This window comes from Limtongia smithiae (assembly GCF_038497785.1).
Source record: "Limtongia smithiae strain NRRL Y-17922 unplaced genomic scaffold V1518scaffold_5, whole genome shotgun sequence".
Lineage (NCBI taxonomy): Eukaryota > Fungi > Ascomycota > Lipomycetes > Lipomycetales > Lipomycetaceae > Limtongia > Limtongia smithiae.
This window is the reverse complement of record NW_027117626.1, coordinates 588,765-611,169: the sequence shown is the minus strand read 5'-3', so window position 1 is coordinate 611,169 and position 22,405 is coordinate 588,765. Positions and strand designations below refer to the sequence as shown.

The 22,405-nt window shown below is 57.3% G+C and overlaps 8 protein-coding genes across 8 annotated transcripts; 4 read left to right on the top strand and 4 right to left on the bottom strand.

Annotated features, from left to right (window-relative positions):
• Positions 1-1,824: 1,824 nt before the first annotated feature.
• Positions 1,825-3,402, top strand: V1518DRAFT_416195 (major facilitator superfamily domain-containing protein). The gene has a single exon (XM_066903997.1). It carries the CDS (start codon positions 1,839-1,841, stop codon positions 3,312-3,314), a length of 1,476 nt encoding a protein of 491 aa, XP_066759907.1. The 5' UTR covers positions 1,825-1,838; the 3' UTR covers positions 3,315-3,402.
• Positions 3,403-4,295: 893 nt separating this feature from the next.
• V1518DRAFT_373224 (major facilitator superfamily domain-containing protein) lies at positions 4,296-5,765 on the top strand (the record flags this gene model as incomplete). Its single annotated transcript, XM_066901424.1, has 1 exon — positions 4,296-5,765. One exon carries the CDS (start codon positions 4,296-4,298, stop codon positions 5,763-5,765), a length of 1,470 nt encoding a protein of 489 aa, XP_066759906.1.
• Positions 5,766-5,786: 21 nt separating this feature from the next.
• On the bottom strand, positions 5,787-9,417 carry V1518DRAFT_416192 (uncharacterized protein). Its single transcript, XM_066903996.1, has one exon. The coding sequence runs from the start codon at positions 9,135-9,137 to the stop codon at positions 5,937-5,939; it is 3,201 nt and encodes a 1,066-aa protein (XP_066759905.1). The 5' UTR covers positions 9,138-9,417; the 3' UTR covers positions 5,787-5,936.
• Positions 9,418-9,844: 427 nt separating this feature from the next.
• Positions 9,845-11,551, top strand: V1518DRAFT_416191 (mitochondrial 37S ribosomal protein uS7m). The gene has a single exon (XM_066903995.1). It carries the CDS (start codon positions 9,942-9,944, stop codon positions 11,445-11,447), a length of 1,506 nt encoding a protein of 501 aa, XP_066759904.1. The 5' UTR covers positions 9,845-9,941; the 3' UTR covers positions 11,448-11,551.
• On the bottom strand, positions 11,528-13,728 carry V1518DRAFT_416189 (uncharacterized protein). Its single transcript, XM_066903994.1, has 3 exons — positions 13,343-13,728; positions 11,787-13,291; positions 11,528-11,737 (listed from the first exon to the last, which is right to left on the bottom strand). Exons 1-3 carry the CDS (start codon positions 13,678-13,680, stop codon positions 11,577-11,579), a joined length of 2,004 nt encoding a protein of 667 aa, XP_066759903.1. The 5' UTR covers positions 13,681-13,728; the 3' UTR covers positions 11,528-11,576.
• On the bottom strand, positions 13,708-14,465 carry V1518DRAFT_416185 (uncharacterized protein). The gene has a single exon (XM_066903993.1). The coding sequence runs from the start codon at positions 14,423-14,425 to the stop codon at positions 13,772-13,774; it is 654 nt and encodes a 217-aa protein (XP_066759902.1). The 5' UTR covers positions 14,426-14,465; the 3' UTR covers positions 13,708-13,771.
• Positions 14,350-19,303, top strand: V1518DRAFT_416183 (uncharacterized protein). Its single transcript, XM_066903992.1, has 3 exons — positions 14,350-15,471; positions 15,537-17,935; positions 17,986-19,303. Exons 1-3 carry the CDS (start codon positions 14,496-14,498, stop codon positions 18,871-18,873), a joined length of 4,263 nt encoding a protein of 1,420 aa, XP_066759901.1. The 5' UTR covers positions 14,350-14,495; the 3' UTR covers positions 18,874-19,303.
• V1518DRAFT_416180 (uncharacterized protein) lies at positions 19,181-22,285 on the bottom strand. The gene is made up of 3 exons (XM_066903991.1): positions 22,179-22,285; positions 21,416-22,133; positions 19,181-21,359 (listed from the first exon to the last, which is right to left on the bottom strand). Exons 2-3 carry the CDS (start codon positions 21,813-21,815, stop codon positions 19,582-19,584), a joined length of 2,178 nt encoding a protein of 725 aa, XP_066759900.1. The 5' UTR covers positions 21,816-22,133; positions 22,179-22,285; the 3' UTR covers positions 19,181-19,581.
• Between the last annotated feature and the right edge of the window lie 120 nt (positions 22,286-22,405).

Sequence of the window (22,405 nt, the reverse complement as noted above, 5' to 3'; positions counted from 1 at the left end):
AACTTTGTTCGCAGTTCCTTGTCTTCGGGACAGTCGTGCGTCGAGGCAGGGACCATGGGCCGGACGTCGTGTGCGAGCAGAGCTGCGAGGGGACAGAGACTTACATCGATATAGCTGCGTGTTTTTGGCGTGCTAAAAGAAGATAGAGCGTGTGTGAGAGGTGCGATGGTGCGGGCGAGCGCGCTCTTGCAGGCAGCCGCGGAGGCCGGGCTGGAGCGCGACGATGAGCACCGTCATATACACGCGCCGAAGTGCTCTTCAAACGGCCGTTGCGTAGCAGATATATGTGCAACGGCGTTGAGCAGTCTGTGTGCGACAATGGACTGGTGGTGCCTGGTGGTGCAGCTGGCAATTGGAGCGCAGTCGCGATGGCGTCGCAGTCGGAGGCAAGCCCAAAGCTGGCGAAATTCAAATCAGCGAGGGGCTGTTGGCTGCGTTGGAGTGGGGCGAGACCTCGCATTGTGCAGCCCTGCCACCGGAAGCATGGCGCCACGAGCGTATTCCGAGACGATAATGGAATGGCTGTTGTTGCGCGGATGGGCTAGATTACTCGCAGTGGCCAGCGTGCTGCATGTGGTGGTGTCGCTACCTCTGGGAGGGCTGGCACGAAGACGGTGCTCTACGATATTGTTAAACAGCGTGAACACCTCACGCAGATGTAGCAGGCGCGCGTGCTGTCAGACTGGAAAGCACTGCTGCTTGGCCGTGGCGAACGCGCTGCGGAAGAGAACTCTGCGAACGTGCGAGGTCCGCCGACCCTGCACGGTGTACGACAGTACGATTACCGTGAACGGCGCCGGTAGAACACGCAACCCGGAACCACGCGTTCATTTCGGAGCGGAATTGCGAGCAGCACGGCAGACACAAGCATCGCGGCCGCCAAGGGGCATCAGGGATCCGGGGGGATAAGGCGCTGCGGCGCTTGGCAGGCGGGCCGGGTGCGGGACAAGCTATTTTAGGAGGGCGAGTCGGCGCCGCGTACGGTTATCGCCGGACGCGCGGGGCCTGGGGGCAGGCCAGGGTCTGTGGCCGGAAGGCCAGTGGCGCCGCGACTCGGAAGAGCGCGGAGGAGGTTGGGTGGTGGAGTGTGGGGAGAGCGTGTGGAGTGCGGGGCCCCGGGCCTGCGCCGACTGCCCCGGACTCCGCGCCAGCCGGAGCATCGCCGGCGTCAGGCCATGCCGCTTCCCCAGAGCGGCAACTGCTTTTGTCTCGCGGTCGTGCCACCCCAACGGCGGCGCACCTGTGCGGCGCGGCACTGCACTGGCGGCCAGCAGCCTAGCACGCGGAGGCTCACCGCTCGGCGGCAGCCAGGTCAGCAGCAGCGGCCAGCGGCCGACCAGCAGACTGGTCTGCTGGTCTGCTGGTTCGAGTAGTCGCGCCGGTGCTGCCACAAGCAGCGTGGAGGGGAAGCGCACTGCGTCAATGGCGCACGACCCCGCAGGACACAAGGCGCACGCTAACCGCAATTACTAATGCGCCTGAACTCTCTTTCTGGTTGCTTTCCTCGCTTCGCTGCTTGCGTCCGGGTCGGCGATGCGAGACCGCGGGGCCGGTCGGCGTTCCACGCCGACGCGGCGTGCGGTCGAGGAGCAGGCTAGCAGCAGCGGACGAGACTGGGCTCCGTTCGGGAGGCCGGCGATGCTGTGAGCGGTGAGCTTGCGGCGGCAGCAGTGCCTGAAGCGTGCGTGGCGATCACCGGACTCGACGGCGTCCTCATGTGCCCTGCCGTGCAGAGTTTTCGCGCCATGCTCGAGCGCGCGCCCACCGCAGCCGCCACGTATATATAACGCTCCCCGCTGCCCGTCTTTGCAGTGCTCACACGCACAGTAACACCCGCAATGGACGCTCTGGATTCCGCGCCAGCCAAGGCGGTGTGGTACCGTCGCCTGGGGCACCACCTCGCAACGCGCCTGCCTACCCTCGTCCCTGCCACCCCCATCCACGTCGAGAACCCCATTCCGGCCCTGCGCAGCCTGAACCGCAAGCAGTGGCTCTTCTTCCTTGTCGCGCTCTGCGGCTGGACCTGGGACGCATTCGACTTCTTCACAGTCTCCCTCACGGCGTCCAAGATTGCCGTCACACTCGGCCGCTCCGTCACCGACATCACATGGGGCATCACGCTCGTGCTCATGCTGCGGTCCACCGGCGCGGTCATCTTTGGCATCCTCTCTGACCGCTACGGACGCAAGTGGCCGTTCATCGCCAACTGCGCCATCTTCATCGCGCTCGAGCTCGGTACGGGCTTTGTGCAGACCTACAAGCAGTTCCTTGCCGTGCGCGCTCTGTTCGGCGTCGCCATGGGCGGCATCTACGGCAACTGCGCGGTGACCGCGCTTGAAGACTGCCCGCTCATTGCGCGCGGCATCATCTCCGGCATGCTGCAGCAGGGCTACGCGCTCGGATACCTCCTCGCCGTCATCTTCAGCCGCGCGCTCACCGACACGACCTCGCATGGCTGGCGCGCGCTCTTCTGGTTCGGCGCCTGTCCGCCCGTACTTATCATCATTTTCCGCATGTGTCTCCCCGAGAACGACGCGTTCATCGCGAAGATGCAGATGGAACGCAGCTTGCCGCACAAGTCGTTCATGAAGCAGGCCAAGCAGAGCACCAAGGAGTACTGGCACTACATGATCTACATGGTCGTGCTCATGGCGGGCTTCAACTTCATGTCCCACGGGTCGCAGGACCTCTACCCCACCATGCTCACTGTGCAGCTCGGCTTTGGCACTAATCGCGAGACCGTCACTATGGCGGTGGCCAACCTCGGCGCCATCGCAGGCGGTATCTTCTTCGGCCACTTGTCCGACAGCTTTGGTCGCCGGCTCTGCGTGCTTGTCGCATGTGTCATCGGCGGCGCGCTCATCTACCCCTGGGCGTTTGTGCGAAACAACGGCATCATGGCGGCGGCCTTCTTCTTGCAGTTCATGGTCCAGGGCGCCTGGGGCGTCATCCCCATCTACCTCTCTGAGCTCTCGCCCCCCGCGCTGCGCACATTCATCGTCGGCATTGCCTACCAGCTCGGCAACCTTGCCTCCTCCGCCTCGTCCACCATCGAGGCCAAGATGGGCGAGCGTTTCCCCTTGGAAGCCCTCTCCACTTCGACCGTAGCACGTTACGACTACGGGAAGGTCATGGCCATCTTCATGGGCTGTGTCTTTGGCTTCGTCTTCATCGTCATGTTCCTTGGGCCCGAGCACCAGCAGGCTGATCTCTCCATCGACCGCGTCTTCCAGAAGCAGGAGGACGAGCACGTGCACGACCTCGAGAAGGCCGCGCCCGCTGCCGCCGAGCACGAGGAGGCGAAGCCGGAATAGATCTAGACGTCTTGCATGTACCATAGATTTTTTGTTTTAGTTATATCGCGCTTTAGTTGGTAATAATGATACGGAGTTTCGTCTTGAATCATTTTATCTGAAGAACCTGCACTGCAGCGTGCGCTCGGGCCGCGTGAGCCCGCACGGACGCGGTAGCGAGCGGATAAAAAGAACCCGTCGAGCGCGTGGCGCTTAGCGCGGCTGTGGCCCGCAGCTAGCGGCGAAACTTATATCCGCTGCGCATCCGCTCGTCCGCGGCCGACAAAGGGGGAAGTGCAAGCGACGTGCAGTCGTGCGATCGCGCACGCGTGGGGCGACGCGCCACGGTACTGCTCCAGCTGTCCGTCTGCCAGTAGACTCTAGACCAGTCGCAGAGGATGTGATCGAAGAACAGCGCGAACATGTTTGCGCGAGCCGCGCGATGACGTATGCGATGACGTCGCGCCCGATCTCCTTCGCAGCTGCGCCACACGCACCGCCACGACCGCCACACTTCGTCGATGCCTTTGTCTTCGGCATCGTCTTCGCGGCAAGCACACTGGCCGCAGACACTGCCATCGCCAGTGCTGTCTCCTCTGCGGCACCCGAGCGCGACAACGGCCTGCATGTTTTCCTGCCGAAGCATAGAGCGCAGACTGGGCGTGCATTTCATACCCGTGATGAACGGAACTGGCGTTCTTGGCGGCGGGGCGACCCTGGCTCCCTGTCTTGTCTCGCTGCGATCGCGCTACCCCGCACCAGAGCTCCGCCATCGCGGAAACGCGCCGAGGATGCGACGGGAACAGCAGAACTACGCGAGCGACGCTATCGGCGCTGAACACCGATAGCGTGTTCGCGGATCGCGTGGACTGCTGAGGAGCGCATGTGACGCTTGTGATCTCTCTGTCTGATCTGTTCTGTTATATGGAGCTGCTTGCCCCTCTGCTTGTCCTGTTTCCTGCTATTCCTCTACTTGATCAATCGTCATCCACCGACCTCGCGATGGCACAGGACTCCATGAAGGCGCGCCTGCGCCACCACCTCGCGACGCGCATCTCCACACTCCGCCCTCCACGCGACGGCCGTATGACGAACCCGCTCCCGGCGCTGCGCACGCTCACACGGAAGCAATGGCTTTTCTTCCTTGTCGCGCTTGCAGGCTGGACCTGGGATGCTTTCGACTTCTTCACCGTCTCGCTCACCGCGACGGAGATCGCTGAAACCCTCGACCGCTCCGTGACGGATATCACATGGGGCATCACGCTCGTGCTCATGCTGCGATCTGTCGGCGCGCTAATTTTCGGGGTGTGCTCAGATAAGTTCGGGCGCAAGTGGCCGTTTATTTTCAACTGCATGCTGTTCATCGCGTTGGAGCTCGGCACCGGGTTCGTGCAGACGTATAAGCAGTTCCTCGCCGTTCGCGCGCTGTTTGGCATCGCCATGGGCGGCATCTACGGCAACTGTGCCGCCACGGCGCTTGAAGACTGTCCGATCGTCGCGCGTGGTATCGTCTCGGGAATGCTGCAGGAAGGGTACGCGCTTGGATATCTGCTCGCGGTGATCTTCAACCGCGCGCTCACCTCCACGACCGCGCACGGCTGGCGCTCGTTGTTCTGGTTCGGCGCCGCGCCGCCGGTGCTGATCATCATCTTCCGCCTGTGTCTGCCAGAAACGGACTCTTATCTTGCGCAGCGCGAACTTGAGCGCTCGTCGCCCCGTGCAGAGTTCTTCCGCATGGCGAAGGCGAGTTTCAAGGGATACTGGCACATCATGGTCTACCTCGTTATTCTCATGGCAGGCTTCAACTTTATGTCCCACGGTTCGCAGGACTTATACCCGACCATGTTAACCGTGCAACTGGGCTTCAGCACGAATAAAAACACCGTGACCATGGTTGTCGCGAACCTCGGCGCCATCGCAGGCGGCATTGTGTTTGGCCACATCTCAGACTCACTCGGGCGGCGGCTGTCGATTATGATTGCCTGCGTACTTGGCGGCGCGCTGATCTATCCGTGGGCGTTTGTGCGCGACAACGGAATCATGGCAGCTGTCTTCTTCCTGCAATTCATGGTTCAAGGCGCCTGGGGCGTCGTGCCAATCTATCTCTCCGAACTCTCCCCCCCAGCCATGCGCGCATTCATCGTCGGCACGGCATATCAACTCGGCAATCTCGCATCCTCCGCGTCATCCACCATCGAAGCCAAAATAGGCGAACGCTTTCCGCTGGAAGCACTGTCCACCTCAACCGTCAAACGTTACGACTACGGGAAAGTCATGGCAATCTTCATGGGCTGCGTTTTCGGATTCGTGCTCATCGTCATCTTCCTCGGACCCGAACACCGCGGCGCAGAGCTGTCAGTCCGCGACGGAGACGAGGAGTATGACGCCGACATGGATAAGGGCGGACATTTGCACGCTGAGCGCCACGCGAGCCTCGCGGCGAATAAGGAGATCAGCAATGAGACTGTCTAGTGTTCCTCGTCGTTACTAATGTGTTTTGGGCTCATGATTTTGTGCATTATCTAATGTTAATCTAATGACTTTTGCTAAAATACGCGCCCGCACAGATAGCAACTCGTATTGTACCTACAAATCCAAAAACTGCCAACCCTATGCAAATGATCCACTTCCGCATACCCCCTCCTAAGACAAATCGAACCCGGCCCCAGCCTTGATCGACAGCAACAGCTTATCTCGCAACAAACTCTTCGTCATGTACCGTGGCAACTTTAACAAATTCACGCACGTCGACGCGGTCGGCAAGCGATCCTGCGCCGTCCCGGCCTCACGGATCGTGAACGCAGGTTTCAGCGAAGCGAAACCCATCAGCGGCGCGCGAGACACCGAGGTCACGAATTTGAGCACCTCGCGCGCTTCGGAATCGTCAAGTTCCTGCACGACTTCCCAGAAATACTTGATCGTCGGATCGCTCTCGCCGGCATATCCGCCGTACACGGTGTTGCGTTTCCAGTCGACGATGTCAATCGGCACCGCCGCGCCACCGACGAGGGTTTGCATCTCGTGCGGTCCAAACATCGCGAGCCAGCTCGGACTTAGTAAATCGTTCAAACCTGACAAAAAAGCGTTGGTTTGCCGGTATAATTCCTTGTTGAGCTTGAAGTTCGCGACTTCATGAATATACATGAACCGGTTTGTGTTTGTTACCGCAACATTTGTGCCATTCCGGATTAGTTCTACTGTATTCCCCGCGCCGTCGGTGATGGTGAAGTTTAACCCGAAATCAGCTTCGACGTTGCCGGTGTACCGCTTTAACTTGATTAGTCCGCGGTACAGCTCCGGGTCCATGCTCCATAGATCGTCAAACGTGTTGCGGAAGCCAGAGCCAAAAATGTTCTTGTTCTGGCCGTGCCATTTGCTCAGAAAGAACTGCGCGAAGGAGACTTCGACCAAAATACCCTGGTATATCGCCTTGCCAATGATGCGCCCAAGAAATTCAAGCTCCTCGAGCTGCCGCGTCGACATCGCTGCGGGATTTGGATACACCTCGTTCTCTGATGTCTCGAGAAACAAGCCCCGGGCGGGGTCAAACGCCTCCTTACATACGCCGACAAGAAACTCCTTCGTAATCCCGCCACCGTCAATTCCCGCTTCCACACCAAACTCATTCACAAACGTGATCCCGATCAACTGCTTCATCTTCGACCGCAGTCCATTCAGATTCGCAAACGCGTCGTCTAGCATGTGCTCGCGTCGGATCTCAACCTTGTGCCGCGTGAACCGGAGCTCGTATTCTCGATCAAGCCCGGTTTTTTCGCGGTCATGCGCGAGGTATTCGTCGAGGATCTCCACGCGTGTGCGGAACGGGAGGACGAACGGAATGCGCTGCAGCAGTTCGTAGCGCGGCGTGCTCATGATTTTACGGCGCAATTCCAGTTGTCGGCTTTGCATTCGCAATTGCGACCCGCCATCGACATCCATCCACTGCGTCTCACCTTCGTCGGCGCTGTCGGCGTCCTCCTCGCTAGCTGAAGAATGGCCCATCTCTGACGAAAAATGCCCGTTCTCCTCCATCAGCGCGCTGATAGTATCCTCATCCACGACCGCCTGCTGTGCAAAGCTGCCAACATCAATACGGTCTTCAAGCAACCAGTACCCTTCACCCAGGAAATGTCTCCGGGCGTCGCGGTAGTATAGCTGCCGCATGATACCAACAGCCTCGGCCTTGATCTTATCCAGCGTTAGCATGGAGTATTTCGACAACGGCACGTTGTTATCACACCCGTGTGCAAGGCGAATCATGCTGCGACCGCGCTGTACCGCGGCCGTCGGCTCGGAGTTGCAGATAATGAGTAGCACAAGCACCTTCAAAAACACACCAAGCATGCGCACGTTCGCTTGCGACAGCCCGTAGTCCGATTCGTCAAGAAACTCGTCGTCATCTGTCATTATCATCCAGTGCCAACATATATCGAAAAATAATGATAATATCTCCCACTCCTCGATGATCGCCCGCCGCGCCGCGCCGTTCTCAACTGCCGGCGCCCACAGTGTGCCGGATGCCGGGACCATGGTTGTCGGCGGCGGCGCGGTGAGAATCTTAAAGATGCGTGAGGATTCGATTGTCTTGAAGAAGAGCGGGAGCGTGTATTCTGGTGTCAGGTAGAGGAAGTAACGTACTACGCTCTTCTTACCTGGCCAGATTCGAACGAGGTAGACAAAAAACACGCAGGTCCATAGAAATTCGTTGGGCATTTCAGTCGCGGACGTGCTGGATAACGTCCGGCGCACCGGCGTAACGGCAGACTCGATTGTCTCCCGGAGCTTGAGTATCTCGAGGTTATTGATGATAAAACTATCAATCCCGAACTTTGTCGTGTTGCTTGACATTGACCTCGCGATCTTTTTAAACATCGTTGCGGAGAGTCCAATGAGAACGTTTGACAGTGCCCGCATTATCAGCGGCGTCAGCGTCAGTTGTTTTGTGTTGTTTCGCGGATGTTGCCACATGTACAAGCTGTTTGCGACGAGCCAGAGTAACCGGTCGTCTTGTACCGCACCGTCCGCGTAGCGTAGGGGGTAGTTGTCGTCCGCAAGCACGGGTACGATCGCGTCGATAAAGTCGTATGCCTGCATAGTCGCGTACAAGGCAGAACTGCCCTCTTTCAGGACCACAAACAGGCGAGGTGTCGATAAGAAATATTTCGCGTATTTGAGTACGACGGCTGGGGAATTGCCCGCAGCTTGGGTAGCGTGGATCACGTTGTCGACGAGCTTCTCCGCCGTATGTGCCTCGACGATGCCAGTCATAAGTGCGCTGTATGATTCCAACACAGTGTCCAGATCGGCGCCAGCCTGCACAAGCGGGAGCAACCGGAAACACGAATCCGTGATCTCAGCGCTGACGGAGAGCTTAGCACAGTCGAGTAGTACGTGAGCGAACTTGGCAGTAAGCGATGCCGACAGCGTGACAGCGGCATTAGTGCTGAGGATATGCTCGATGATAGGGATATACACCGCGTCATCAGCGGGCGGCGCACACTTCCCAAAGAAGAAAATGAACATCGCAACCATGGTCTCCGCCATTGATGGTATATCCGCGCGGCCTTGCCGCTTCACTGGCGCAAGATCATCGCCGCCGATTGCAACAATATGCACGAACCGCTCGCGCACCTTGCGCCGCGAGCGTGCGACCTCGTAACGACTGCGCACAAACGCTTGGATCTTGATCGCGCCTTTTTCGCGCTTGCGAACTTGCTCGCGCATAGCCCGCGCAGCGGCTGCTTTTTCAAGCACGGATTGCGAGCTGTGATGCAGTGCTGAGGACTCGCGCGCCATGTTGACTTGCCGGCCGTGGCGAAAATTGCCGGTGAAGTTTGGCATCATTATGGCGATGCGATGCGGTGTGACGGTATCGCGGGATTCAGAGAGAGTTGCACGGGGCGAATTAAAGATGCGACGGCGAATGTCGGGGGATCATCTATGACGGCGCGGCCAGCGTTGGTGGTGAGGCTGCGGACGGTTCTGATTATGCACAGGAAGGTTGCGAGGAGGGGGCAAGACCGCAACAACAATACCAAACTGGGCGTAGTACTGTGGGTCCTGACAGACGAGGGAGCGAGTCCGCAGGTGGCAATCCGCGGGACTATGGTCAACTGAGGATGAGCGATCAGCTGTGGAGGCGAGTCGCTCGCGATGGCGCTGGCGAGTGCGCTCCCAGTGCAGTATTTTGGGGTAACTATGCCGGCATATTCGGCTTGGCTGAAATGAATATGACCGTACTAAATGCACCAGAAGAGTGCACCATCGCGCGATGGTTCTTCGAGTGTCTTCGCGAAGACCCCAACGGAACTGCGGCCAGCGCCTCCACAGCGTACTCACGGCAACTGGGCACCTGAAAACAAACTCATCAAGTGTAGAAATTTCTGTTTGCTGCTACAGGCCATAAGGGCTTTCTTGTTGATGTAATTTGCTTGCAAGCTGATTCTATTCTGGAACCACGAGCACGAGTTCCTGTGCCTATACGTCTTGCACATATGCCGTACTACTGTTTCCAATACAGTAGGTCACGCGATAGGCTGGGCGCGTGCTTCTCGAGAACACCGCCTTTTTTCCTCTGCCATCGCGAACGCAGCACCACGCCCTCCCTCTACTCCCCCCGCAGTCTGCACGCTCCTGTCTCCGGCAGCGATGAGCTCGGGCTTCCGAATTGCTCTGCGCCTGCAGGGTCGTCGCATCAGCAGCAGCAGTAGCAGCCAATGGACGGTGTCCCGCTCGTTCAGTCGGAGCAGCAGCAGCGTTTTTACATACCGGAGTCTCGTTGCGCAAAGCAGCGACCACACCACACGCGCGGCCCCGAGCCGGTCTTTTTTTGTCGCCACGACGCAATTCAACAAAACTGTCGACGCACCTGCACCACCGCCACAGACACCCGCCAGCACACTTACATCTCCCTCTGCCGATAGCATCACAACCGGAGCACCAATCGAGGAAGTGCAAGGCACCCCCGTTGGCGAAATCTTCGCCCGCGAGCTGGCCGCCGCTGAGAGCGCGCCAGAGGTGCTCAAGGAGACATCGGGTCCCATTCGAGAAATCCTGAAGAGCGCAGGCGAGACGTCGGAGGTTGTCGTGGATGTTGCTAGTGCGGAGACTATCGCTGAAATGAAGGCGGAAATTCTTGCGGAGGAGTCTGTGCTTGAGGATATCGACATCGCAGAGTCGTTGGTACAGGGTACACCCGTGGAAGAGATTTTGGAACAGGAGATCCCCGAGCTTGCCGAAGCGCCATCCCAGGTGCACGAGGACGTTGTCGAGGACGCACTCGCCGCGGTAGCCCAAGAGACCAAGCCTGAGACTGTGGACGAGTCGATAGTTGGGTCTCAGGCTGAGGCAGTCATAGGGACCGACGCCGCCGACGTAGTCTTGTCTTCCTCTCCTCCGCCACCACCACCACCTCCTCCTCCTCCTCCTGCCCCTCCTTCCCCATCCGAGGACGAGGCCGCTCTTGTCAACCTGGCTACCCACCTGATCAACCTTCGCATGTCTGGTATGACCCTTGAAGACTATATTGAAAAGACTGGCGAAGTCGTACTCTCTCCTATCCTCGAAGACATTCAATCCCGCCGCCTCGCCGCCGCAGAAGAACGTTCAGCTCTGCTTTCCAAGCGTGAGCCCAACACTGTCTCCCCGTTCGACCCGCACTACCAGGCCGCGCAAGCCCGCAAGGCGAACGAGTTTCCCTCAGTCGCCCCTGCGCAGGACGAGATCGTGTCTCACCTCGTCAACCTTGTCATGCGTGACGGCAAGAAAACTGTTGCCCAGCGCATCGTCAACGAGGCCTTTGTCATCGTTCGTCTCCGCATGCAGTCCGACCCGGTCAAGATCCTCCACTATGTCGTCGAGCGCACGCAGCCGCTGGTCAAGATCAAGCGTGCGAAGCAGGGTGCAAAGGCTGTGCTCACACCCAAAGCACTTCGCCCGCGTCAGCGGCATCGTGCCGCTCTCAATTGGATTCTCGAGGAAGCTAAGAAGAGGCAGTCCCCGTCGTTTGGCGTGCGTCTCGGTGATGCCATTGTCGCTATGAGAAGAGCCGTCGACACCGGTGCTGCCCTCGAGAAGCGCGACGCAATTCACAGGACAGCGGTCGAGAACAGAGCCCAGATCCTGCGGCGGCCGCAGCGCAAGATGAGAAGATGAGCACGCTCTCTGTAGTATACTTCGGCATCAAAATGTTTTGTTTTGTAAATACAAATAATGTTAAATACTAGAAGGGCAAGTTAAAGATTACACATGCATTATGGTAACTAGTATACAGCATTAGCCTGCTTACAGGCCGTCGTACGGACAGTCTAAACTCGCGTGCCCATCCCGCTCGCATAGCGCACACCAAAGCTTCTTGGCAGGCTTCGGCGTCACAATCATCGAATCCCCACTGGTTTCCATGCCGCCGTTTCCGAGTCCGATTTGACAATCGAGTATGTCGTGGCCTGTCAGCGGTTAGTGCATTGATCAAGACGAGTGTAGATCTGAACATACCCTCCATATCGCACAACTCGCACCGGATTTTGCTCTTGTCTGGCGACTTTGTGTACCCGTTCGTTTGGCCGTTCATACTGAGTTTTGACGCCGGCATAAGCGGCGACTTCATCTCAGCAACTATAGTCTGGTGCTCCTGTAATACTAGCACTTGCTGACTAAGCTTCTCGTTCTGCGAAGTTTCGTTGCGCAGTGCGTCACGCACGTTGGAGAGCTCCTCGCGCAATTTCACAATGTCGCGCTCGAGTTCTTGTTCCCGGAAAATCTTCGTTTCGACGATATGTTCCAGTTCGGCTACTTCCGCCTGGAGCTTCTGTAGCTCATCGGGGTTGCCATTAGGAGCAGCGGTGCCAACAATAGTAGAGTTGGATTCTAGTGCCTCAAGCTGCAGACGGTACTCTTCAATCTGTTGGTCTTTGAGTCGACTCTCCTCCACTAAAGTATCGTTTCGACTTCTGATCTCCGCCTCCACGGCTCGCGAGTCGTCTAGACCGACCTCGAGCTTCGAAATCATCTCCTCCAGCGGCGCAATATTGTCTATAACGCCATCAGCCGCATACACCTTGCCCACAAGCTCCTCAATCCGCGCTTCGTACATCTGGTTAGTCGCGAGATTAGCCTGCTCGAGCGCCTCCATGGTCTCCCGAAACTCGCTGCGCTTGGTGTCTAAGTCGCGCTGCATGGACTCAAGTTTCGCATCTCGGTCTTGGAGCAACATGCGAAGGTCCAATTCTCGTTTGGTCGGTGGCCTGCTATCGTCCTCGCGGTTGTCGTCAGCTGCACTCAGAGTGGCGTCTATACTTGACATGGCGGAGTTATCGTCGGCCCGTGACTCGGTTTGCAGGCGGTCAGCCAAAACAGTGTAATCTGATAATGCTTGTTGTAGTTCTGTGAGAGTTGCTTCTTGCGTAGCAAACTCTGTTTCCTTCAGCTCTAGTAATCGCTTCGTGCTAGTCAACTCGTACTTCAGCGCCGCATTTACTTGCGCGAGGTACGCGGTCTCGCCAGAATCAAGTGCTGAGATGTCTGACCGCGAATCATCATCTGAAGCATGCCGGTCGCCCGCCAGACTTGGCCGTGGTTTAGGGAATACAGTCGACTTCCGCGAGACCGCGGATGGCGTAGTTGAGGCCGCCGCTTCGACAGCTGCTGCTGTTCTTTTCGAGACAGTGGCGGAAGGTGAAAAGAGACGCGAGGATGGGTTTGCGGGTGTCCGCGAGGCGCGTCGCACTGCAGAGTGCGGTAGTGGCGGCGCTGCTACGCCAGAGACACGGCGTGCGGATTGCTTCGGTGTCGCATTGTGCTGTTGCGGGAGTGCGGGTGCGGGTGACATTGCGAGTTCACGGTACTCGCCAAGAGCGGAAGATGCTCGGGATGGCGCACGGTTCGAGAGCACCGAGCGCGAGCGCGGGGTCGCCGGGATGTCAGAGGGTGGAGTGAGGGAGCATTTAGAGATGGGTATGAAGAGGCCGGAGGTTGGACTTGATGTGGTAAAGTATCGGACACTGTATGAGTTAGCACTGCTGCTATAACAAAATAACGGCGAGCAAACGTACCCGTCGACCGAGCCGTTGTTCTTGCCCTGGCCATTGACAAGATCAATGCCCGCGAAAACACCGGCCTTTCCGTGCACGTTGCCGATGAAGAGCACCACTCCACGCTGGCCTGCAGACGCATAGACAAGATCGCCGACATGTATATCGTCAGTCTGTTGCTGGTGTTGGTGCTGAGTTTGCAGCGGCGAGGCGGATAGATTCGAGCTGGGGATGGCGGGCACTCGCGGAACAACGGGGCGCGTGCGGGTCGGCGTTGGCGAGGCCGCGCTGCCGGATGAAACAAGCGACTTGCGGCCCAGCGCGGAGCGTAGCGCAGCCGAGCTCGGCGGGCGTTCCATCGAACAGAGAAGAGACGGATGATGATGAAGAAGTCTGTACTGCTGGTTTGTTGTTTTGTTGACCTGGTTCACGCGTCGAGCAGCCACGTGACTAAGCTCCGGTCCGCGCACTACGACAGTGGGATCCATTTCTACGTGTCGTCAACATGACGGGAGTGCATGTCGACATGCGGGTTTGCGACGGCGATGATGTCCGGTGCTCTGCGCTCTCTGGACTCGAAGCGTGAGCGGCGGAGCGCTCTAGTGCGGAGGGTGTGCATCTTGTAAGCAAGTATGGATATTGGACGCACGCGAGCAGGAGGAGCGTGTCGTCACCGGCCAGGGGAGCAAAGAGAAAAGTAGGCAGAGCAGATTGTGGATATGGCGGCGAGTTCCAGAGACATTCAGTCCGCACTGAGCAGAGAAACACGCGCTGAGCCCAGATATGTCTAACATGGCTCGTGAGGTTGTGATGTACGCGGTATGCATTGCAGTAGAACAAGGCACAGCTGGCTTCGTCAACGGTTCTCTCGCGAGTACGCGTCCTGCACGTATGTAGGGCGACCGAGGAGTGCCGTGGTATCATAGTCGCGGTCGGAGTGGTGAAGCGCGTGAATGCATAGAGCGCGCGGGGATGGAGGTCGTCGGCATTTCTTCTTCCATGCCACTTCCCCTTCCATCTTTTCCTCTCTCTTCTGCTTTCACTTCCTTCTCCCTCTCGCTCACTGTCCTCGCCCCGGTCATGGCGTCGTCCGCGCCGTAGCATCGCACACTTAGACACGCCCCCCGCTTTCCTGCCCCTTCCGCCAGCTCGCCGCCCTTGGCGTGTCTGCGCCATGCCGCCGCCCGACGACCACCTCGCACCCAGCGCTGCCGCAATCTCCCACACTACAGACTTCTCCTCCTCTTCCTCTTCCTCTTCCTCCTCCTCCGCACCTTCTGTCGCAGCCACCCCATTTGCTGTGCTCACGAGCAATCCTACTGTTGCACTCGCTTCCTCTAGCTCGGTGCTCCCGCTCCTACCGCCGCCTCCTGCACCTGCACTGCAGCGGTCCCTTGCGCCCGAAGACTCTGTGAACGGCGCCGCTGATACACCGTACAGTACACGCACCCGTCGCCGCCCCGAGCGTGTCACTTACTATGAGGAAACTGAGGACGACGACTTTCCGCCGCCGCTGCTCGCCAAGCGGCGTAGCACTGCGGCAGCAGAGCTCGAGCAGAAGGCGTCACTCTCGGCTCCTGCTGCTAGAAGTAGTAGCCCTCCCGCTGCCGACGTCACGACAGCATCGGCAAAGCGCCGGCGCACGAATGCACAGGGTCGTCGTAGGAATGCAGCTGCGGTAGTTCCTGGTACTTCCAAGTGGTCTATCCACACTAGCAAGGAGACGCTGAGTTCGCCACTGGTGACAGACCTTGGCGGCGTCCAGGAAGACGAAGACGAGGATGAACACATGCTCATGTCACCGCCGTCATCGCAGCCTGCAAAGCGCGGAACCAGCAAGCTCGACTTTGACTTGAATCTGACAGTCTACTCGCCGAATCACGGCACTGGAAGCAACACCGGACGGAGACTGCAGCACCCAGAGTCGGTCGCGCCGCTGGAGGCTGTGGTGCACCGAAAGCGTGGACCCCGAAGGATTACATCTGCGAACAAGGTCGCTGATATGTGCGCCACCATAACGCGAAGTTCGAGTCGGAACGGATCCTCGGCGCCGAAGCTTGGGTTTATCACCAACATGCCTGACCTGGACGGCGCGACTATTGCCGACGGGGCGCTGGTACTCAAGGATGGAACGAAGTTCTCACCCAATGGTTGGTATTCTGTCAACAGCTGATTTTGTTATTGCGCGCGAATATCCTGCTCACTACTTTCTTAGATTTTGTTTACCTCGTATCGGAGCCGCCAAGTGAGCCCTACTATATTGGCCGCATTATGGAGTTCGCGGAGCGAGATTCAGGAAAAACACTGATTCAACCAGTGTCCGACTCTGCGACAACTGGTCCTCGAATAGAGCACTACCAGATCCGCGTCAACTGGTTCTACCGGCCAAAAGACATCCCAACCCGTTCCAACGACTCGCGCTTACTCTTCGCTACTATGCACTGCGATTGGTGTCCACTCCTCGCAATTCGCGGGAAGTGCGTGATCAAGCACAGAGAGCACATTAGAGACCTGACTGAGTACCGCAGAATTGCGGATCATTTCTGGTGCGACAAGTTATACGACCGGTATATTTGCCGATTCTACGAACTATTGCCGACGGAAAAGATCCTCAACATTCCGCCCGCATTTGCCGAAGTTTTGCGCGAGCGCGTGAAATTCGGCGTCGTCGAGGTTGGCCGCGGCAAGGATCTCTGCACTGCTGCACGTAATTGCACCCGTTGCGGGCAATGGTGTCCGCCAGATGAATCTGTGAGCTGTGCTGTGTGTGGGAATCATTACCACATGAGCTGCGTGCGGCCGCCGCTTCTGCGGAAGCCGACTCGCGGCTTCGCGTGGGCGTGTGCGATCTGCAGTCGCGAGCAGGAGCGTAAGATGCGAGAGAGCAAAGGTCGTTTGCTGCCTGAGCCTGGCGAAGAGCCGCTTGACGATGAGATGGATGACTCCGTGCCGGCTGATGAGCCCCAGTCGAGTCATAACTCGGCGACGCCGGATGCAGACGATGACGATTTCAAGCCTGAGCCGCCTCCAGAATTCAAAGTCGCAGACGACAAGCTTACGAACGAGCAACTGAAGGAAATGAAGCTTTGGCCGTATCGGTACCTTGGAATTCACTGCAAGCTTGAAGAAGTTCTCGATAACAACGATCGGATCTTCCCCCGTGCGGTGTCGCGGATTGGGAACAAGCACCAGGCTGTCGTTCCGGACTGGGGCGGTCGACCGGTACAATATATCGAACGAACTACAAAGTCAAAAAAGAAAAAGCCACCGGGAAGAAAGCGAGGGCCACAAGAACAACGAGAAGCGAGTCCGCCCAGCCCTGCTCTCCAGAACACCGAAGATTTAGACATCACGTCGCCGTGGGTCCACGAAAAGCCGTCGGGCTACATCGAACGCGGTGGCGATAGCACTGTCACTTTACGGTGGAAAATGCCTCCATCGAGCGTGTCGGAGTCTATTATTGATTCGTTTCTCGAGAGCATAGAACCCTACGCCGCTGCGCTACAAGTGCTTCCGTCGACCCCAAATCTCATGGACGACGCGTTGGCGGCGCTCATGGCGTGCAACTACGACCCGGGCGAAGCACTCAAGATTGTGGCTACCTTCACACGTAAGTCAATCAAGGAACCAACGCTCTCCTCCGACGAGATTGGGCGATTCGAAGACGGTGTACGCAAGTTCGGCTCGGAACTGCACCCAGTTTTCAAGGGAGTCAAAACTGCAACGGCGGCCGACGTCGTGCGGTACTACTATCTCTGGAAGAAGACGCCAAAGGGACATGAGATCTGGGACAACTACCCCGGCCGCCGCGGCAAGAAGGATCCAACAAAGGCGAAAGCGGCTGCCAAAACCACGGAGGATATTACTGACGCGAATCGTCTTCACGGACTCGTCGACCTCGTTGCGGATTCGGCGGACGATTCCTGCTTTGACATGAAGAAAGTCGCCGCGTACCGTCAGATCTTTACATGCAAGTTCTGTCACGCGACGAAATCCCGGGCGTGGCGTCGCGCTCCGGGCTTCCCCGTGATCAAGACAAGTCCGTCTACTGCGCTGTGTATTCGTTGCGCCGAATTATGGCGACGCTACGCTGTGATTTGGGAAGATCCCGCCGAAGTGCTCAAAAAGTCATTGCAGCGGAGCTCGCATGGGCAGAAGCGCAAGGTTGAGGAAGAGCTATTGCGGGAGATGGTCGACGGGAACAGATACGAATCTGCAGACGAGGAAGAGCGGAATCTTGTCAAGCCTGTCATTGAAGATGTAACTGATCTTGAGGCGCTAGTTGTTAAGGAGCCAGAAACAGCCAATACCTCGACGAAACTTTCCCGCAAACCGAGGAAGCAGCATCAGTTTGGAGACGCTGACTCGCGACCTGCGTTTGTTGTGTCAAGATGGAAAGTCAACTCGAATCAGCCGGTGCAGCAGCAGATCATTCATCAGCCAACACAACAACGGCGGTGCGCGGTGTGCGGTACCACCGATCTCGAAACCGCCTTACTACGATGCCACGGGTGCCACATGCTAGTTCATCCGTCGTGTTATGGCGTGCGTGAGGTTAAGAAGAAATGGCTATGCGACCCTTGTGTGAACGATCGTGCGCCGGAGCATTCCATGGTACGCTCACCCTCCTTTTACTTTCAGTGACGGTTGCTAACATGCCTTAGACCTACGATTGCGCGCTCTGCCCGGCCACCGCCGATACTGTCACGACCCATGCCATTCGCGCCCCGCGCGAAGCGCTCAAAGTCACATCCGGTCACAACTGGGTACACGTGTTGTGCGCTGTCTGGATCCCGGAGCTCAAGTTTACGGACGCGTACTCCATGCGCGAGGTTGAGGGCATCGGCGTCATTCCCAAGGCGCGATTCATGGAGAAATGCGATATTTGCCAGCAGGAGCAGGAGACCGCGGAACAATCTACCGCCGTCGATGAGGACGACGGAAATGCGTCGCTAGCTGCTGCGCTGACCACCCGCGGCGCGTGCACAAGCTGCGCGGTGTGCCACACGCCATTTCACGTCGGCTGCGCGTTCAAAGCCGGCTACAAGCTCGGTTTCGACGTGCAACCGGTCAAATCTTCTCGCAGGGACAGTGTGTCTGTGGTTAAGCTCGGCACGGAGACCGGCGCAATGACACCCATGATCTGGTGCGCTCGGCATGACCTCCGCAAGTTCACGATCCATGACATAACCGAGTTGTCCACCACCGGCGTCGCGGCGGCAGGAGATAAGGTCGCCGAGAATGCCACCATCGCGCCGTGTCAGACCGCATTGAATGTGTACACGCAGACGTACAAGCAGGCTGATACAACACTCACCGGTGCCGCGCGACGGGCGCAGCAGGCATACCTCGCCGCTTCGAAATTTGGCAGCGGCCCGTCCGTTGGCCCTACCGTTGCAGTAACAGCTACTGCTGCTGTTGCAGCACCGACGAATAGCTTATCCCTCAAAGCGCCACAGCTTTCAACAGCTCCTTTGTCACGCGTTGTGAGCAGCACTAAATCTGACTCGGACACCGTCACCGTTGTATCCGAACAGAGTAGCGTCGCGTGATAGCATACAACCACAGCATCAATCATCATCATTATTCACGTCATTGTACACTCCCTTTTTCTTCTTTGCTTCTATACGTGGTTTTCTTTCTTTCACGGCACACAAAAAGTTGGCACAAAAATATGGCAGTGGGAAGAGGGATATCAGGGAGCGAGGTTTACATCGTTAGGGCTACATCGTTAGAGATTATCATGTCGGATGGTTCTATACTCGTCTGTATTGCGTCATACCTGGGTTTTCGTTTGCAGGAGTAGTTGTGTCTCTTCTTGCTTGTCATCTTCGGGCATAAGAAACAGAAAACTATAATGGTCAATTGTTTTGGTCATGGCTTCTAGTGACATGTAAATAGTGCAACCTTTACAGGAAGATACATGTTTCCAAATAATTTCGCCACGGCAAGCGCTTACACATATTTAAAATAAAAACGCACTTGTTACTAAAGGAACACAAAAACAAACACCCGACAAGACACTGCAAGCTTGATACAAAAGATATAAACGCACATAAAAGATAGGTTTACGTGATTCACAACTTTCGGTCCATATTTTGTACCCAGTTCTCACACAAGACACGTGCGCGTGCGCTCGCGCAACACATTACTTTTTTGACATCTTCAATCCATCCCGCACTAGACCATCCCGTTCATCCCGTCCGTACCCGCCAGTTCGTTCGTCCACCAAGGAAGCAAGCTCTGGCAAGCGGTCCCGCTTAAGCAGTCGCAGCCTCAGCCTCTTGGTTTTTCAAATAGTTATCATACACAGACACCGCCTCGTCGATCTTCGCCTTGAGCGCCGCATCGTCGTCGAGCAGGCCGAGCAGCTCGTCGATGCTCATCTCGATCAACATGCCGGTGATCTTGCCCGCCATCTCGGGCTGCTCCGCCGCAATCTTTGGATACAGTGCCTCACCGATCAGTTGTCGCTGCATCTCGGGCGATGCGTTCGCAAGCGACGCGCTCGTCAATGCCGCACCGCTCGCAGCCTGGGGAGCCGCAGCCACCGCTGTAGCGGGAGAAGCAGGGCCGCCCTCCTCCTCACGACGGTGCTGGAAATGCTGACCCCGGTTGGCGCGGGGGGGAACACGGCCGCCCTGCTGAACCGGGAAGTTGCCGCGCTGCGGTCCTCGACCGCCTTGCATAGGCATCTGCATTTGGGGATTGCCCTGCGCCATTCCCTGGGGAATCTGGCCGGGGAGTGGAACGCCCGATTGTGAAGGGATATATCCGTTGTACGCAATGGGGGGGATTCCGTACATCGGGATCGGCTGCCCGTTGGGGGGAACGCCGCGAGCCCACTGCTGTTGAGGGGGAACGCCCTGGCCGGGGCGAGGAGGCATGCCGCCCTGTTGGAGAAGGATCTGCGCGTTGGCACCAGGGAAGGGAACGCCACGGCCAGCGGGAACCGGGGGAATGAAACCAGGACCTTGCTGACCACCAGCGGGCCCGTAGAAAAGTGGGTTGGGCAGGTATTGGCCAGGCATGCCAGCCGCCGCAGCTTGCTGCTGCAGACGAATCTGGTTGCGAGCCTGAATCTGCTGCTCAAGCTGCGACTTGCGCACCTCTTTGCGCTGAGCCAGCGCGACGTATAAAGGCTTGCCATTGATCATACGCTGGTTCATCTCCGTGACGGCCTTGGTGGCCTCGTCGGGTGAAGAGAAGCAAACAAAGCCAAAGCCCTTGGACTTGCCGGCCTCGTCTCTCATGACCTTCGCGGAAGTGATGGTGCCATGCTCAGAGAACTCTTCAAGCAACTTGTCGTCGTCCACCTCGTCGTCAAGATTCTTGACGTATAAGTTAACGCCTTGGTACTTCGACATTTTCTCGATGCGCGCGGCCTCGTACTGCTTGCGAAGCTCCTCCTCGCGTTCATGCTTCTTCTGCGCGCGGCCGACGTACAGTTTCTTGCCGTTGACTTCCGACTCGTTGAGCTCATCGACAGCCTGGGAGGCATCGAGGTGGTTCTCAAAGTTGACAAATCCGAATCCTCGGGACTTACCTTCGTCGTCGCGAGCAAGAGACACAGAGGTGATCGGACCGAACTTCTCGAACAGAGCACGAAATTGGTCATCGGTAACTTCAGAGTCGACGTTCTTGACGTAGACGTTGGTAAAGTTCGCTTTCATCTCGCTGAACTTAGACTGACGGTCCTTCTTGGCGATGTGGTGGCCAACAAAGACCTTCTTGTCGTTCATAAGCATACCGTTGACGTGTTTGATCGCGCTTTCGGCAGCCTCAGCGGTCTCGTAGTGGACGAATCCGTATCCGCGAGACTGACCGTACTCATCGACGGCGACCTTGCAAGACAAAATGTTGCCGAAGGCAGCAAAGGTGTCATGAAGGGCCTTGTTATCGATAGCGGGGTCCAAGTTCTTGATGAACACGTTTCCGGCACCAGTCTTACGCAGCGAGGGGTCACGCTGCGACCACATGATGCGGCAAGGACGGCCCTTGATGTGAGTGTAGTTTAACTCCTCCAAAGCGCGTTCGCCTAAAGAACAATATTAGCACGAAAATGCCAAGAATAATACACAAAGGAAGACATACCATCGGCGGCATTGTGGAAGTTGACATAAGCGTAGCCAAGTGAACGTCGCGTGACGGCATCACGGCAGACACGAATGGAGGCGACGGAGCCAACCTGAGAGAACAGCTCAAAGAGCATGGCCTCGGTGACGGTCGGCTCGAGCTCGCCCACGTAGAGAGAAGCAGAGTGCGCGGGGTTAGCGGCGGCAGTAGCAGCAGCAGTCTCAGCAGCAGGAGCCTCGGGAGCAGCGGCCTCGGGGATAGCCTCAGTGGCCTCGGAAGTAGCAGCGTCGGTAGCGGTCGGCTCAACAGCAGGCGTGGGAACGGCCTCAGGTGTAGCCTCAACGGCAGCCTCGGCGGGGGTCTCGATGGAAAGGTTCTTGACCTCTTCGGTCGCAGCGGCAACAGCGGCGTCGGACATTTTTTCAACCTTTAAAAAAAAGAATAGAGAAAGTGTCAAAAGAAAAAAGGAATCTGCAGAGTCAAGTCGGTTAGTGTCTGGTATGTCTTCGCAGACGATCTCGCAAGTAACACTGCAGTCTAGACCCCGTAGCGCTAGAGACGAGAACTAAAATAGGCACCAGTACGCTGGCTTCGGTATGTAAACCAATCTGACTCCGATTAATACCGCGCTGGTAATCGTATAAAGTATGGAAAGATCCGCGAACTAGCGAAGCAGCCGAACAGCTGCGATGACGGCGAGAGACGCGAAAAGGGTCCAGAGCAGCACGCAAACGCACGAGATCGGAGTCAGGAAAACACGAGAAAAGAAGAAGAGCCTTACTTTTTAATTCTTTTCAAATTTTTTTTGATGGTTTTAGAAAATTGAAGGGAGGCGAAAGGCGCAGGAGTGGACAACGAGATGTCTGCGGGTTCAAATCCAACGTCCACACACACTCAGTCTGAAAAAAAATTTGTTGGCCGGTGCGGGATGCCCACAAACGCAGCGCGGCCGGTTCAGTTAGAGACACAACTGACTAACCTCTTTCACGGCTATTCCGTAAACTACAA